This window comes from Stegostoma tigrinum, chromosome 33 (genome assembly GCF_030684315.1).
Source record: "Stegostoma tigrinum isolate sSteTig4 chromosome 33, sSteTig4.hap1, whole genome shotgun sequence".
NCBI classification, from domain to species: Eukaryota; Metazoa; Chordata; class Chondrichthyes; order Orectolobiformes; family Stegostomatidae; genus Stegostoma; species Stegostoma tigrinum.
The window spans coordinates 34,218,377-34,235,274 of NC_081386.1; the positions used below are offsets into that span (position 1 = coordinate 34,218,377).

The 16,898-nt window shown below is 39.7% G+C and overlaps 1 protein-coding gene across 3 annotated transcripts in view; it reads right to left on the reverse strand.

Annotated features, from left to right (window-relative positions):
* Positions 1 to 446: 446 nt before the first annotated feature.
* Positions 447 to 16,898, reverse strand: part of rasgrf1 (Ras protein specific guanine nucleotide releasing factor 1) — a 110,001-nt gene continuing 93,549 nt past the window's right edge. For all 3 annotated transcript variants that reach the window (XM_059639190.1, XM_048562910.2, XM_048562909.2), the window contains 5 exons: positions 14,560 to 14,757; positions 14,377 to 14,456; positions 12,463 to 12,580; positions 10,604 to 10,672; positions 447 to 8,632 (listed from right to left, as the gene is read on the reverse strand). In XM_059639190.1, coding sequence (XP_059495173.1) covers positions 8,540 to 8,632; positions 10,604 to 10,672; positions 12,463 to 12,580; positions 14,377 to 14,456; positions 14,560 to 14,757 — 558 coding nt within the window. In that variant the 3' untranslated portion in view covers positions 447 to 8,539. The remainder of the gene's footprint in view (positions 8,633 to 10,603; positions 10,673 to 12,462; positions 12,581 to 14,376; positions 14,457 to 14,559; positions 14,758 to 16,898) is intronic.

Sequence of the window (16,898 nt, forward strand, 5' to 3'; positions counted from 1 at the left end):
CCTGGATGTGGGCGTCACAGCCAAGATCAGTATTTATTGTCCATCCCTAATTTCCCGGAGGTAATCTGCCATGATGGGTTTCAAACTCATGGTCCCATGACATTCTCACTACACCATTGCCTACTCTTGATGATGAGTTAATGGGAGCAGAGGATGAACAGTAACCTGCAGGTGGAGCAATGGTGAGTGAAGACTGGAACAGACTTTAACGCCAACAAAGTAGTATAAGATTAGAGATAAAAAGCTTGAGATTGATGGAAGGCAGTGGCTAGGTTCAGAGTTAATATTAATGGAAGGACTGACAGGAGGACTTTTGAGAATTCAGTCCCCATGATGTATTTCGCATGGATGAAGTTTTGGGAGAAGAAAGGATAAAGTAGAGACACCACACTTCATTTCTAATATTAGAAAAATGTATTAATTCAAAAATGTTTTAATAGGATATATTTGCACCAACTATAAATTCATAAATACAGTCATGGATCAGACAAAGATAAGCTATGCTTTTTACTGTATCATTCAGCGAAAAACCATTAGATGCTGATATCTGTAAAGCCTAGATTCAGGGCAGAGCCATTCTGTTGTCATAACAACTGAAGATTCTGGTTCTGGGATGGACTGTTAAGTTGAAGCAAAAGACATTTCTATGGAGTCAGATTCCGCTAAAGCAGAGTTTGTCATTCTAAACCTGGAAATCTTATAACGTACATGAAAATATACCTGACATTTCCGTTACTGCAGCTCCTCTTTTCTATCATGTATGTGCTTCGTGAAATAGAGGGCTGCCCAAGACATGTTGCAAAATTCAGATCAGCAAATAACGCACAAACAGCAGTTTAAGAATTGTAATAGACTCCACAGTGTTTTCACAGCTGGGGACTGACACTGAACTCCAACTGCAGTGGTAGGCAGCAATACTTTGCATTTAAATCTTCACCACAAATCCCACTGCATTATGTCTACTCTTACATCCTCTTCCTGATATTGTGGCTGAATTTCTTAGCCTTTCAACACTTATTGAAGAGCTATACACTGGATGCTATTTTAAAAATGTTTAAATAGTTTTCAGCAACATTTATATTTATAATTGACAGTAATATCAGGCTAAGTAGAAAATGCTGCAGAAATATTACTAATTCAAAAGATTCCGGAAACAATCTATGGCTTTTGGGAAAATGCATTGGATTGCTTAATGCCATTCACCCCTATACTGGCCTCTCAGACATTGGGTACCAATGGGCTGGGATTAGAAACCTCTCACATTTAGTGCCTCCCTAGGAATGTATGGTGTAAATCAATACTATCAACAAGGTATTGAGAACCTCAGAATGAATCATGATGTAAAGAAAACTTTAGATGGCACTTTCTACAATTTGTAATTTGAAGTGTTTTGTCCTTAGACGGAATACCTGATGAGGAATGTATTTGCTAAACAGAAAATTGTTTCGACATGTACAATGGTGTTGTTTGCAAATCCCTTACTATTCAAATTGAAATGATTATGTAATACCTTTGTTTACAAATGTTATGATGAAAGTATATTTTTTGTAAAAAAAATTCACGCAAATAAAAAACAAATTCAGAATGATAAATATCAAACCATACAATGAGAAAAACAATATTACTGAACTAGATAAAGTTATTATAATTTCTGACAATACAGAACTCCCTCACTGCTGTGCTTACAACAATGCAGCATTCCTTTCACAATGTGTTGCATTTGTCAGCCTAAGTTTTGTACTGAAGACTCTGCATTAGGTCTTGAACTTTAAATCTCTTGTTGAGGTGTGAGAAAATGAACCACTGAGCCACTGGCAGATTATCGTGGAATTTGGGGAATATTTAACAGTGACCTGTCGGAGTTAACCACATTTTCCTCACTAAATCTGACCACAGCATCAGGATTTAACATGAATAAAAAGATTTTAGTCAGTCATTTACTGCTCCACTGCAGGCTGCACTATGCCTCTCAATACCCGCTTAAGCCAGTATCGTGAGAAATCAGCTAACCTGGTAAAAAAAACCTTCCATGCCCACTTGCATATCACTGTTCAAAACCTCATAAAAATTAAGCCTTGTTCAATGAATTTCAATTAATGCATTTTTCACTACAATCTGAGTAATAACCATAGCTGAGCAAATGATCTGGCTCTGAGAAGTGTGTTTCATTTTTCTGTTGTTACAGTTATCACATTTTTTAAACTTAAGTATTAAAAATAATTACTCATTTTAAACCTTTTCTTGATATTTCAGCTTCTAAATTGATCCCATGGTTTTGTCCCAATCTTTACCTTGGTCTGTTTAAAATTTTTAAACTGTGGATTGATTATTTTGTTTCCTATGAATATTTTTTAATGTGATTGTCTGTTTGGAGGAGATGGTGGGTAGTGGGTGATGTCACTGGACTGGTACGTCTGAGGTCTAGGAGTGTGGGTTCAAACCTCACCCCAGTAGCTAGTGCAGTTTAAAATCAAGCTGGAATCGAAGGCTTGTTTCAGTAAAGCTGACAGTGATTGACTATTGTCGATTGTTGTAAAGGTACATCAGGTTCACTTATATCCTTTAAGGAAGGAGATCTGCCATGCTTACCTGGCCAGGCCTACATGTCACTCCAGATCCACAGCGATGTGGTTGACTCTTAATTGCCCTCAAAAGTAAGTGGGCATCAGAGACAATTGCTAGCATTCCCAGTGATGCCCACACCTCATGATAGAGTAAATAAAAAGATACTTAAAGCAGGTTACAGGCAATTTCACACTAAGAGAGATGAAGTTCTTGTTACAATATTGTCTCAGTCTCCCAACAGAGCCTTGTTCAAGGTCAACCTTGATCACTGCCACTTTGCTGCTGAGCTCAGCTTAAGGGCCCTTGAATTGCTGAAATCTCTAGGACTAATCCAAGAATGATACTTTGACGTTTTGCCAGACAAACCCTTTAGATAAACGAGATTGATTGTCAAGAGGTAATCAGGAAATGTGGATTGTTATAAAATGGGAAACTAAAAATCACTGGAAATATTCAGGCTTAAAGTATCACCACTACATCTCAAAGCATTGTTCAGCAGAAAGCTTGTAATTTTCTGAATGTGCCCTTTTACTCTGTGTATCTGTCCCTTGAATCCAACTGAATTTTAAATACTTTACGATCACTTAGATATACAAAAATTAATACTGTCATTAATATATTCATATAGTTTTCACTAAATACCACACTTGTGCAAAAGATACTGAAATGAGACATATATGATGGAGAAATGCATCACATTTTCATCTGTTCTGAGTTTTATTTTTAATTTATTCACCCTATCATTATTTGCTTGCAGTGATCATTGTGTGATAGCTGGAAACCCCCACAACTCTCTTTTGTTGCCTCACCTGGCACTGCAGGTTGAAACCACAGGCTCCCGTGTTCGAAAGACGATAACGTGACAAGCTCAGTAGGTTAGCTACCCTTCTGCCTGGCCCTGTCCTTGTTTTCAACCTCACCCTATTCTCTTTGAGAGACAGTTTCTAATTATATGTTTCAGCCTAGCCTCATGACACAAGCTAGCACAGTCCTGCTCAAATTTAGTCCCTCCATTTCAGTATCATTGCCCCTCAGATCTCGCTTCCAACAGCAATGGCTGCTTGCTTTCTGTCTGTGCTACTATAGAAAGCAGCTTAGAAACCTCTTTTTGCTTTCACTTGCCACACACTGCCCTTACCTTTTCTCTTCCGCTTTTATCTAACTCACACAATGGTCTTGACTAGATCAATGCAGGCCAGCGTTATTTTGGGACTGGGTTCAGTGGAATTAGTGGAATGATTGTCAGGAAAAATGCGATGTGCGTGGCTGAAGAAAGCATTAAAGTTGGAATATCACATTTTATTTCTAATGTTAGAAAAATATATGAATTTAGAAATTCTTTTGTAAGACATTTTAACTAGTTATAATTATTTGGAGCTAGCAAAGTTAGCACTCTTTCACAGTCAGCCAAAGATAAGCTACATCTTTAACTGTAACATTGCACACGGTCTGATATCTGTAAAGCTTAGATTTAAGGCAGAGCTGTTCTGTTGCCATAACAACTGAAGATTCTGGTTCTGGGATGCACTGTTAAGTTGAAGCAAGGGGCATCACTGTGGTGTCAGCACCCACTTTAGCAGAGTTTGGGAATCTTATTATGTACATGAATGTATGCCTGGCATTTCCATTACTGTAGTTCCTCTTTTCTATTACATATGTGCTTTGTGAAGTAGAGGGCTGTCCAGGACATGTTGCAAAATTCAGATCAGCAAATAACACACAGTCGTCAAGAATTGTAATAAACTGCAGTGTTTTCACAGCTGGGGACTGACGCTGAACTCCAACTGCAGTGGTAGGAAGCAATACTTTGTATTTAAATCTTCGCCACAAATCTCACTGCATTATTTAACACACTGACAACCACTTGGTAGAAAGAAAGCTTGCTCCAGATTTTGAGGTTGGATTTTTTAGCTGTTTATCCTAGACTTTAATAATTGTTTGTTACTTTAATCATTAAAAGAAAACTAAGAAATATTTATCTTTCATTGCTAATACTGTCAGGCTAAATGGAAAATGGTACAGAAATGCTGTAAATTTAAACCTTTCTTAGTTTCTAGGATCTGAGAAAATGCATTGACTTACCAAGTGTCATGACCCCAAATTAAAATCATCTAATATTGTCCCATCTTTTCAGAATTTACACAACCAATACATACCCAAATTTCTCAAAGTGAAAAAGGAAACAACAAATTAGAGTATGATTACCCTTGTCACCTTCACCTTGTGGTGCTCAGAAACCACTGAAGAGAAGCAGCTTGTCAAAGTGATAACCCAGTTGGCCTTGTTCATCCTGGGCCTGTACCTGGCAGCTTTGGCCAATTTAAGGAGCATACCCACAAGAAGGTCCAAGTTGTCAGCTAATTCTCTGCACAGCATTCCAAAAATTATGAGTACGAGTCTGAAGGCGCTGCCCCTAAAATATTTAATGTGAGATAGATTCTGAGGTCAACAATAAAGAAAGGCTAACATCAGAAATCTTGCATTTCTGTTGCTTAGAAGAGGAGGGTCCTCAATCTCATAGTTAAGGAAAAGAGAAAGGCCATACAAATGATCTTATGCCTAAGATCTTCTAGGTTCTATGCACACATATTGTGAAGTTGAAAAATGATAATTAACCTTTGTTGGAGTTGTTGCCCCTATGTAACCACCTATGAGATGTATGGCCAGAAAAGAGACTTAATAGTAACCTGGTACAGGAGGTGCTGCCACATGTGGGATTATATAAAAACCAAAAGAACTGTGAATGCTGTAAATCAGGAACAAAAACAGAAGTTGCTGAAAAAGATCAGCTGCCCTGGCAACATCCATGAAGGAAAAACTGTAGTTAACATTTCAAATCCGGTGATTCTGCCTTCTGTTTTTGCTATTGCAGTCTGGTATTATACCTAGGAGGGGCATGTGCATGGAGCTTGCTGTAGGTTCAAAAACATCCTTTTTGCTACTGGTCAGTATTTTCTAATTTTTTTCTTATGTGACCCCATTTTAATGCTTGAAAGTTGATGCAATCTGTCAGATAGAGTGGGGGTAGGGTAGTGGGAAGACTTGTGGAATGGTGGCAAATGATTTTCAGGAGTTTTCAGTCTCTGATAGAGGTTTGTAGCTAAGATTGCACATTGGGCATATGCATGGAGCCTTAGTGTTGATCCAGGACTGTCTCACCATTCATCATTCTCCATGAGGCTTTTGAATTACCAAGTTAATGCTGTGAAGCAGTAACATAGGAACACAATGACGCTATTCACCTCCCAAGCCAGGGCTACAGTTTGGAATTGGATTGTAGTGCTACAAGGTGTCCAATCACAGACTAGAATCGCTGATAACCTTATCAATTAAGGAAACAGGAGTCAGTCTCTTTTGTGATTTTGGTGACACTTCCACATTAAATTTGCTGCAATGTTTTAACAATGAAAGTGATGAAATTAGTCACTTGTATTTAGTGGGAAGTAACAAGAATGATAACAAGGAGCAATAAGTTAACAACTATCAACTGACTACCCTCCATTAGTGCTGTAAAACTAAAATACACGTTCTAAGGACAGACCTCTTTTTAAATTGTAACTTTTTGTTAACATAACCTGCCTCGTCGTCTTCCAAACATGTTAGAACTTATGCTGAGTGCTTCCAGCTTTCTGGTTGTAAGTTTCCTTGTGTTATTTTCAGGTGTGAATTCAGCCACTTCACTTGCCATCTAAACCCGACTTGTATCTTCTAAATCTCAGATGTGATGATGTGAGGATGAGGGACAGTCAGTAAAAGGACACTTGCATCTTTACACAGCATGGCATGATGGCTCAGTGATTAGCATTGCAGTCTCACAGCACCAGGGACCCGGGTTTGATTCCAGCCTCAGATAACTGTCTGTGTGGAGTTTGCACATTGTCCCCGTGTCTGTGTGCGTTTCCTCTGCAGGGAATCTAATCTTTTAACGATCATACTTTAAGGTGTTGGAATTGAGAGAATAATGTCATTTGACATTAAATGACACTAGAAACATAGGAATACCGGAACAGGAGAAATCTGTCAGTTCACAGCTGATCTGTTGCCTAACTCACTTTATCTGCCTTGATTCTGCAACACTTACAAAGAGAAGTTTGTCTGATGATCCGATAACTATCTTTAAATTATGAGGTGGTTGTGAGCTTTCTGGATTTCCATGGCTATTTGCATGAAGATGTATTTTCTGACAGTCTAAATGAGTAGCCTGACTCTGTGCAGAGCTGACAGTCAGTCTGGAAAAGCAACGTGAAGCCTGGACTTGGTATTACCTTGTCTTAGGCAGCTTAGAAGAGGATTTAGAAGAGGTTCCAGGAGTTGTATTGTGCCAAATCAATGCTAAGGCATATAGGAAGGTTATGAGTGCTGTGGTTGATAGTAACATGGAAAATCATGCCCAGAATCTAATGTTGATAGTGATCAGAGTGGATCTATAACTCAATACTATTTGTACACATACACTAACCAGTAGGTGAACAATTAAAAAAAAGGCAACTTCAGAGAAATTGTTAACAGATTTGTGAAAAATGTCTTTACTCATAAAATAATGTCAAATACACATAGAGCAAAGCTCTAGCCGAAGCTTCACAGTTCTCATCTCTGCTTAGGGGTCTCTAACAGGTGAGCCAAAGCCTCCACAGAGTTAACACAACAAATCTCATCCTACACAACAGGGACACAGGACATCTTGTTCCAGTCAGACTGCTCCTGTGAAACTGTAAGCAGCTTTGAGACCTACAGAGAAGCGTTGGCTTGGAGATGAGCTTCAACATAATTTTGATTCCAGAATTATTTCTGGAGAAGCTTTGTTTGGGACAAAGTGGCAAATTTTACTTGTGCTCATAAGGACGAGGATTAATAAAGCTGAGAGTTGTTAGTGTTCAGTGTTCTACAATTAAGGTATAGGTGCAGATTAACATTCCCCCCACACCATGTTAATTCTAACTCCAAAGGGTATCCCTAATGCATCAGTGTGACATCTCCAGCTCCCACACTATTGATGGATGCTAACTGATCATAGATGTCATTTCTAGAGGACTTATATTGTGTAGATGTAGGTCCAACAATATTGCATTGTGAGGCCCAGACTCATTTCACTTCAGATCCTCAACATTCGGGGAAAGGGTTAGGATGAACAGGATGCAAACCAAGGACCTGAAGTATGAACTCAACCTTTGCCAAAGAAAGGATACATTTCTTCGATTAGTATGAACTTAATTTGAACCCCAAGGTGGAGATTTAGGGAGTGACATGGAGAGGGAGAAAACATTCACCTAATCATTCTGGGATATGAGCTCAGACCTTCACAGAAAAGGATGGTGTGCTGATCAATGACATCGTACTGCCCTTCATCAGTGCAAGAGAACATCCACATCACCACTCAGGGAAGAGTTTCAACTTTTTTACCTATGTGTAAAAGGAGAGTGTGCAGGTGATTTTATCACACAAACCTTCGTTAACAAGAGAGCACATTAACATCTGCACCAGCGAGAAGAGGCATACAAGTGATCTTTCATAGATATGAGTTCAGGTCCCAGTGATGAAGGGAGTCTGCTGCCATTGACAACACACAACCCTTTGCCCAGGTAAACAGGCTTTCATTACCAGCATTCCAGAGTGCATTGGAAACCAGATTTTAGAACTGAAAGGCTCTGGCCCATTTTACCATCCACTCTTCAATATTTTTAAAGATGTATTTTTCTTTGATTTTCTAAAGATTGTTAGAATGACTCAATTAGTACCACAAAAATCCTACTACTGCTGCACTGTGTTTTTGTTTGGAAAAGGTTTGCACTGCAGTAAAAGTACAGCAGCCAGTTAGTGTGAAATTCCCCAGTGGAGCAGACAGATGGTTGATGCACTCCTTGGGTTACGTTTTGGTCATGTCTACTCTTCAGCGATGGCCCCATGCACAGCACGTTGGAGGAGAGCAGTGATATCATCATTTATGCAAGGTTTCTGATGCGAGGGATGGTGGGATTCAGGTTAGAAGCTTTGGTTCTATCCTCAGGGATGCTTCATAAAGAGTTTCTTCATCCATGACATTTGACCGGACCAGTAAATAGCGTGCCACCTGGTTGAAGCAAAACAAGGAGGACCCTGTGAGGACCTGGTGATTTCGAAATGGCATGTAATTGGTCATAGCAGTTAACAAAAGTGTGGATGAAGTATTCCATTAGACAGTAATCTGACCATAGTCAAGTTCAGCATAAAAATTTGATTCAAGTTGAAAGCGAATAACTTGATTAATGGAGATGCGGCAACTTTTACCCTATTTCATTGTCTGCCTCAGATCCCTCAAAAGTAGCCCAATATTGTTACATCTTCTGTTGGAAACATATTGATACCTGGAGATTACTTTCTACCATTTTTCTTCATGAAGTCTGGTTACACATTAGGAGGTAGTTAACCATATTAGTTCCATTCTGGACGCAACTGGACTCGTATCTTGGCCAGAGACAGGTTCCTTCCCCTGAGCCACCTCAGTGAAGTATAGGCCTTCAACAGCAATCATCAGGGAGGAGAGATTTTAACTTGAAGCTTATGCTGAACAGCTGGGGTTATTCTCCTCGAAGAAAAGAGATTCAGAAATGACTGAATATACAGACTCCCAAAAAGGACAAGGTTTAGATTTTATTTAAGGTATTGAGTAGGGGGTGTTGTGAGGAAGATTATTTATCTGGAGCACTTTACCTATGAAGGTAGTGAATAGACACAATTAAAAACTAATACCCATAGCAGGTCAGAGAGTGGGAATACTGTGGTGAGCAACTCACCTCCTGACTGCCCCAAAGCCTGATCACCATCTACAACGCACAAGTCAGGGGTATGATGGAATACTCCCCACTTGCCTAGAGGAGTGCAGCTTCAACAACACTCAAAATATTTGACATCATCCAGGACAAAGCAGCCCATTTGATTGGCATCACATCCACAAACATCCATTCTCTCCACCGTTGATGCTCAGTAGCAGCAGTGTGTAGTATCTACAAGGTGCACTGCAGAAATTCATCACTTCATATCCACGACCACTTCTATCTAGAAGGCCAAGGACAGCAGGGAACACCACCATCTGCAATTTCCCCTCCAAGCCACTCACCATTTTGACTTGGAATTATATCGTCATTCCTTCACTGTTGCTGGGGGTCGACATCCTGGAATTCCCTCCCTAACAGCATTGTGGGTCTACCACAATGGACTGCAGCAGTTCAAGAAGGCAGTTCACCATCACCCTTTCAATGACAACTAAGGATGGGCAACAAATGCTGGCCCAGCTGAAAACGCTCACATTCCACAAATGGATAAAAAACTTTCTAAAGATTGGATAGACACTTAAGGGAAACAAACTTACAAGGCTAATGTGGTAGAGTGGGGCAATGCTTCCAAATCAGTCTGAACTCATGATGTTTTGTTTGCTAATTCACACTCTAGCCAGGTTTGCAGCTCAATATTTTTCACTGCTGCCTCTCCTTATCTATCATCTTGGTGATGAGTCATCTTCTTGAACTAAAGTGACTCATTTAATGATGTTAAGGAGAGAATATCAGGTTCTTGACCTACGGACAGTGAAGGAATGGCCAATACATGTTCACGTTTAGGTGGTGCGTAAACTCAGAGGGGAAACACTGGTTTGGCTGTGAAAACAGGTAGCATACCAATTTTTTTGCAGCAGATGGTGGGGGAAAGACCATCCGAAAAATGGGAGCTAATTTGGAAAGGAATGACTATAAAATAAAATCTAACAGTTGGGTAAAAACTAATCAACGTGTATTAAAAGACAATTGCTCCAGTAGTATGTGTGTACTACACTGTCAGAGGCATCAACCCTTGAACAAAACATTAAACCAAAGTCATGTCTGCTTCCCAAATTGATGTTTAGGATTCCATGGTTCCATTCAAGCCTAAAGCAGGGCAATCTCCTAAATTTCCGACCAGAATTTGCCTTTTTCAGAAATAACTTCCATCAGAAATTATTTTAGTTCCATCCACTCTGGAACAATGTTGCAAAACCATTGAATTTACACAAAACTTAAAATGAACCAACCTTGGTTTGCTGCTCTATTTTGTAGGCAGTCTGCTGGAACTGTCGGATTTCTCGGATTATGTGAGATATCTATGAATGTAAATCCAGATTGAAAGCAGGCATTACAATGTATTGTGTTGGAGTTTCCACCATCAGCCAAATATAGATCCATCTGAATAGACATATCATCGCAAGTCTCCTCAACATACTTGTGTAAAATAATACAAGTAATGAGAAAAACATAACACAGTGTGGAGCTGGAGGAACACAGCAGGCCAGGCAGCATCAGAGGAGCAGGAAAGTTGGCGTTTCGGTCCAGGACCCTTCATTTCTGAAGAAATCTCTGAATAATTTAGAAATCTCACACTATGTTGCCCAGTTCATTCCCTAATTCTGTTTGATCGTGCAAAATTGTACTGAACCTAATCTACATTGTTTTTTTCTATTGTACAGAATTCCAAAGAAATTGAATAAAAGCTCTTATTCATTCCTTTGTATAAAGTCTCTGATCCATAGCACCATTGTACAAGCAAGTAATTAATGCTTAGTGTAGGAGCTTGTCACTTACAGAAGTTTCTAGGTTTGGTGGCAGATGGAGTTTAATCCAAACAAATCTGAGGTGATACATTTTGGAAGATCAAATTCAATACAATAAATAGCAGAACCCTTAGCAGCATTCAAATTCAGAGGGATCTGTGTTTGCAGGTCCACAGACCCCTGACCGTGGCAACACAGATGGATAAGGTGGTGAAGAAGCCATAAAAGCATGCTTGTCTCCATTGACCAGGGCGTCAAATTTAAAAGTTGACAAGTTGTGTTACAGCTATACAAAACTTTAGTTCAGCCATATTTGGAATATTGCATCCAGTTCTGGTTGCCACAATACCAGAATGACATGGATGCTTTGGAGAAAAGGATTAGCAAGGTGTTGCCTGGTTTGGATGTTTTTAGGAATGAGGAGAGGTTGGATAAAGTTGGATTACTTTCACTAGGAAAACCGTGACCGATGGGTGACCTTACAGAGATCTGCAAAATTATGAGAGGCAATAGGTAGGGTGGATAGTCATAGGCTTTTACCCAGGGTGAAAAGGTCAATTAAAAGAGGACCCAGGTTCAAGGCTTGGTGGGCCGCAGGGTCTGTTCCTGTACCGTTTGGAATTGTATATTGTACTGTACTGATTAAAGCAGGCTGCACACTGGTTAAAATACCTCAGGTTTAAAGAGAAGCTTTTCATGGTTATTGGGCACCTACAGCTCTGAAAGCAAAAACAAACTGAACAACTAAAAGTTTGTCAGCATTTCTATGCAGTTTGGTAGACACAGTCAGTGTCACCAGCAATAAAGATGCCTCAGGGCTACTAAAATTAGCTAGACAAGGGATGAAAAATATCCAAAATCCTGATCAAGATCACTATCCGGAGACGACTACAGGAAGTGAGGGTGAGGACAAGATCAGACTTTAGCATCATGTCCTAAATGATCAAACAGCATGCTGTATGACTTTATATCTCTGACAGATGTTAAGCCTCTGCCACACACTGTCCTGCATCACACAGAAAGAGTGACAATTTGGGAGTGAGGTACAAACAGATAGTTAGTAGCCATCAGGAGAGGAAACTTGAAACAGATACAATGCATCCATCCTGTGTCTGTGCCATTGGTGAATGTTTTCCCTGCTATTTTGTGGAAATGAAGATTTTGTAAAATCTGGGAATAGGTATTATGTTGTGTTCTTGAGTGACTGAATCTACATGATGAATCAGGCCATGTCTTACTGCTCCTCTGTGAGGAGAACCCTTCTCAAACTTGCTATCAGAGAATGGACAAAAAAATGGTGAAGCAAAGAGAAAAACAGATCAAACCAATCTCCATAGACCTACCATTCTCATCTTGGAGAAGTTAACCAACCCATCTTCAGTATAATTTGGTGTTCCCTCTTCAATGAATGCCAGGTCTGTTAGGTACATCCCCAAATATGGAACACATGGTGGATCACAACTTCAGGTAACAAAAATAGAGATGTTATTTGTTAAACATTGAATTTTAAAACATTAAATCCAAGATGGGAATGTACGTCCTGTGACAGCTGCTGTCTTTGTGGAGTTGATGGGTGAGAAGTGGGTTTGGGGCCTATTATAGTGGGCTCAGTATTTTTGCCCATTGTCCATCTTGGATTGATAATGATAGAAATATGTCACTACATTTTCAAAAGGATATGCAGGCCTGAAGAGGGTGAAGATTTAACTAGAATGGGAACAGGAATAAGCAAATCGAGATATCTAAAGTGATAGGAGAAGCTGGATTTGTTCCTCTTAAAGCCAAAATGATTGTGGGCAGATAGAATCTAGATATTCAGAAGTCTGAAGGATTTTAAAAGGTTAACGTAGAAGAACCTGTTTCCATTGGTAGAAGCAATGGTAAGCGAAGGATATAGGTTTTGAATGATTGGCAAAAGGACCAAACAGGAGATGATGACATTATTTGTGTAGCGAGTTATGATGATTTGGAATGCGCTACCTGAGGACCTGTCAAGATCATGTTAAATAGGGACAATTCCCGGAATAGCGCGACTATCATATGTTGAAAGATTGGAGCGACTGGGCTTGTATACACTTGAGTTTAGAAGGATGAGAGGGGATCTGATTGAGGCGTATAAGATTATTAAGGGATTGGACACTCTGGGGGCAGGAAGCATGTTTCCGCCGATGGATGAGTCCAGAACCAGAGGACACAATTTAAAAATAAGGGGTAGGCCATTTAGAACAGAGTTGAGGATAAACTTCTTCACCCAGAGAGTGGTGGATATATGGAATGCTCTGCCCCAGAAGGCAGTGGAGGCCAACTCTCTGGATACTTTCAAGCAAGAGATAGATAGAGCTCTTAAAGATAGTGGAATCAAGGGTTATGGGGATAAGGCAGGAACAGGATACTGATTGTGGATGATCAGCCATGATCATAATGAATGGTTGTGCTGGCTCGAAGGGCCGAATGGCCTACTTCAGCACCTATTGTCTATTGTCTATTGACTTTCAAAAGGGAATTGGATTAATACTTAAAGAGGAAAATGACCCAAAGCTCTTGTTAAATGGTAGTCAACAGGAATAACTGGATAGCTCTTTCAAAAAGCCGACACAGGTATGATGGACTGATTGACATCATTCTGTGCTATAGAGCTGTAATTCTTTTAATAAGGCCGAATGAATCATGTACTCTTTTTCATCCACATGACCTTGTGAAATGATTTGGCAACAGAACTACGAAGGAGACATATCGCCAGTACAGTTAAACCAAGTCTAAATTTGTGCTGGCAAAGGTGGTCAGGAGCCTGGCCATGTCATATGTCTCACTTGGCAGTATTTTTTTTAAAGCATGAAGCAAGTCTAATACCAAAATTCTCAATGACGAAAACTGCTGTCTGTCATTTACCATCACAATTCAGTCCTGTTCCCCAAGATTCAATGGAATGGAAACCAATCTTGGATAATTGTGCATGAGTAGCAAAATCAAACGAGTTATCCTTCCAACATGAGAGTCAGTCTCATTGATGAAATTGGATCTGTATTTTCTAATGTTTAGAGGAATGAGAGGTGGCCTCACTGAATCTGTAAAAATTATGTAAATAGGATGTTTCTCCTGATTGGTGAGTCAAGAACCAGGGGACACAGGACATGTGAGGTGTAACAGGCAACCCAAGAGTTGACACCCATTTAGTACTACTGCCCAAGACTGAATTCTATTCTTATGTTCTCTACAGTACTAGTCCTCAACTTTTGCTACAGGAAATTGACACCTACTTTTTCAAAGCCTCTCGGAGGTTTTTGAACCGTCCTTCTGATGACACCAGTTTTTGCAACTTGTCAATTAATGCCTTGGTCTGAAACAAAAGGAAGTGTGAGAGAGTGTCACCGGAGCTTGGACCAAGGACAAATGAGTGAAGCTGACGATACAATCCAGTAATGGCAGCCTGCTACACTTACCTGTTTTGACACCTTCAGCCATGTCTTCTTCAGCCGGAAGATAGCACTTCGGTTCAAGGCTGAGGTTATCACCAGCACAGCATTGTAGTTGTGTAGACACTTGCAGATATCCGCCACTGCCACCCATTTCTCAATAGCAGCTGTTCTCACATTAACATCGTCACTCTTCAAAATCTCCGAAGCTATTAAGTTGCTGATCTGAAGGGAAAAATAGAAAATGTTACTTTGTCACCCAACTATTATATACATTTCTGGGCACCACATATCAGAAAAGGACATTATCAACAATTTGAAGAGAGTGCAGAGGAAATGTACTGGAAATATACAGGAAGAAATAAATCATTCTCCATTCAACACCGAAAGCTAAGAGCAGATTTAAAAGAGATCTTAAAATTATTAGGGATTTATTCGACCAAATAGTAAGAAAATGGCAAGAAGATCAGTAACTACAGACACCGATTTAAGATAACTGGCAAAAGAAAAGAGATGAGAAAAATAATTATTTTTATTCAGACCGTTGTTATGAACTGGAATTACTGACTGAGAAGGATGCTGGAAGCTTTAAAAGGGAATTGATACATAGAAAAGGAACATGGATGGTTCAGCTGATCAAGCCTACACCTCCACTCAAGTTGACCATAGTAGACCAACCACCTCAATGCTACTATCCAGCACTATCTCTCTGTCCCTGGATGACATTTGTCTCCAGAAATGTATTGATTTCTGTCGTAAATGTGTTCAGTGTTTGAACTTCCGAGGCTTACTGGAATGGAGACTTCCAGAGATTCATAGACCTCAGAAGAAACTCCTCCCCGCCTCCCTCTTAAATGACCTGCTCCTGGTTTTGAGACTAATCCTATGGTCCTGGTCTCACCATCCAGGGAATGCATACTGTCTACAATCAGTCAGAACTTCATATGCTTCAATGAGATCACTTTTCATTCTTCACAACTGTTGAGAATACAGACCCAGTTTCCTCAATCCTCCTTCAAAACTTAATCCTGCCATTCTGAGAGTTAGTCTGGCAAACCTCAATTGTAATCTGTTTGTAGCAAGAATACTTTTCCTTGGATAAGGAGACCAAAACTCTACATAATACTCCTGGTGTGACCCCAACCATATTCTTTACAATTGCAGCAAGATATTTTTAATTCTGTAACACAAACAGAAAGTGCTGGAGAAACTCAACAGGTCTGGCAGCATCTGAAGATACAGAAGCAGATTTAACATTTTGAGTCTAGTGTCCTTTCATCAGCACTGAAAATAGTTGGGGAAGGGTAATGTTTATGCCGATGTTGGGGTTGGGACAATAGTGTTCAGGGAGATGGTGCTAGAAAAAGAGAGAGAGAGAGAGAGAGAGAAATAAGAAGAGACTTTTGAGAAATCTTTTTGTTTGCTTATCCCTTTCTTTCTGGCTATCTTTATTCTTCTTTTAACTTCAGCATCACATTTACCTTCTCCTGTTAATGCTTGTTCACACAGGAGTTTTCCTCAATTTCCTGTGGCTCCCAAATCAAACTCTCTGTACTCCATGGGATTCAAAATTAACATTCCTACTATCCTTCCCATGAAAACAAGCCAAAATCGAATTCAGATGTCTTTTACTTTACTTTAAATTGGTTAATGACACACATCAAAATAACCAACAAAACAAAAGAAACACATTATGCACCCATAGCAGATTCAGTGCATTGAGCTGATTTTCTTGTGGAGTCTACATTAGGCAGTTGCTGGGCTTGGCATTTACTTAAATGTTGGAAGCAAAGAGGAAGGACAGATTGATCCAAGCTGATTCCCCCAAACTGGGAGGACATCGCTAAGACGTACTTTTGGAATTTGATGTTCATTTGTGACTTGATAGATTTAGAAACCCTTTCTTCTCAAGTGCTATGGGAGCAGGAATAAACAATTTCACCACTTATTACTGATCTGTATCTCAACTCTACTGCACAGCTTTTGGACGATATACTTTACCACACAAAAATAACCAACCTGCCTCAGTCTTGTAAATTGCAATAAAGACTGGGGACATAATGGTTGGTGAAGAAACACAACTTTATAGCATCTTTAGTGTAATAAAATATTCCAAGGTGTTTTTGAGAGGTATTGTGAAACAGGACACTGACCAACTTGAGGAAGTAGGAAGACAGACAATTAAAATCTTGGTTAAAAAGTTTGTTTTAAAGGGAACAAAGTATTCAGGTGGAGAGGTTAGAGAGGATAATCCAGGGGCCAGAGCCTTGACAGCTGAAAGCAAAGTCAGCAAGGATGGAGGGAGGCTAGAATAGGACGAGCGCAGATTTCTAGTGGGTTGTAGGACTGAAAGAAATTATATCGTA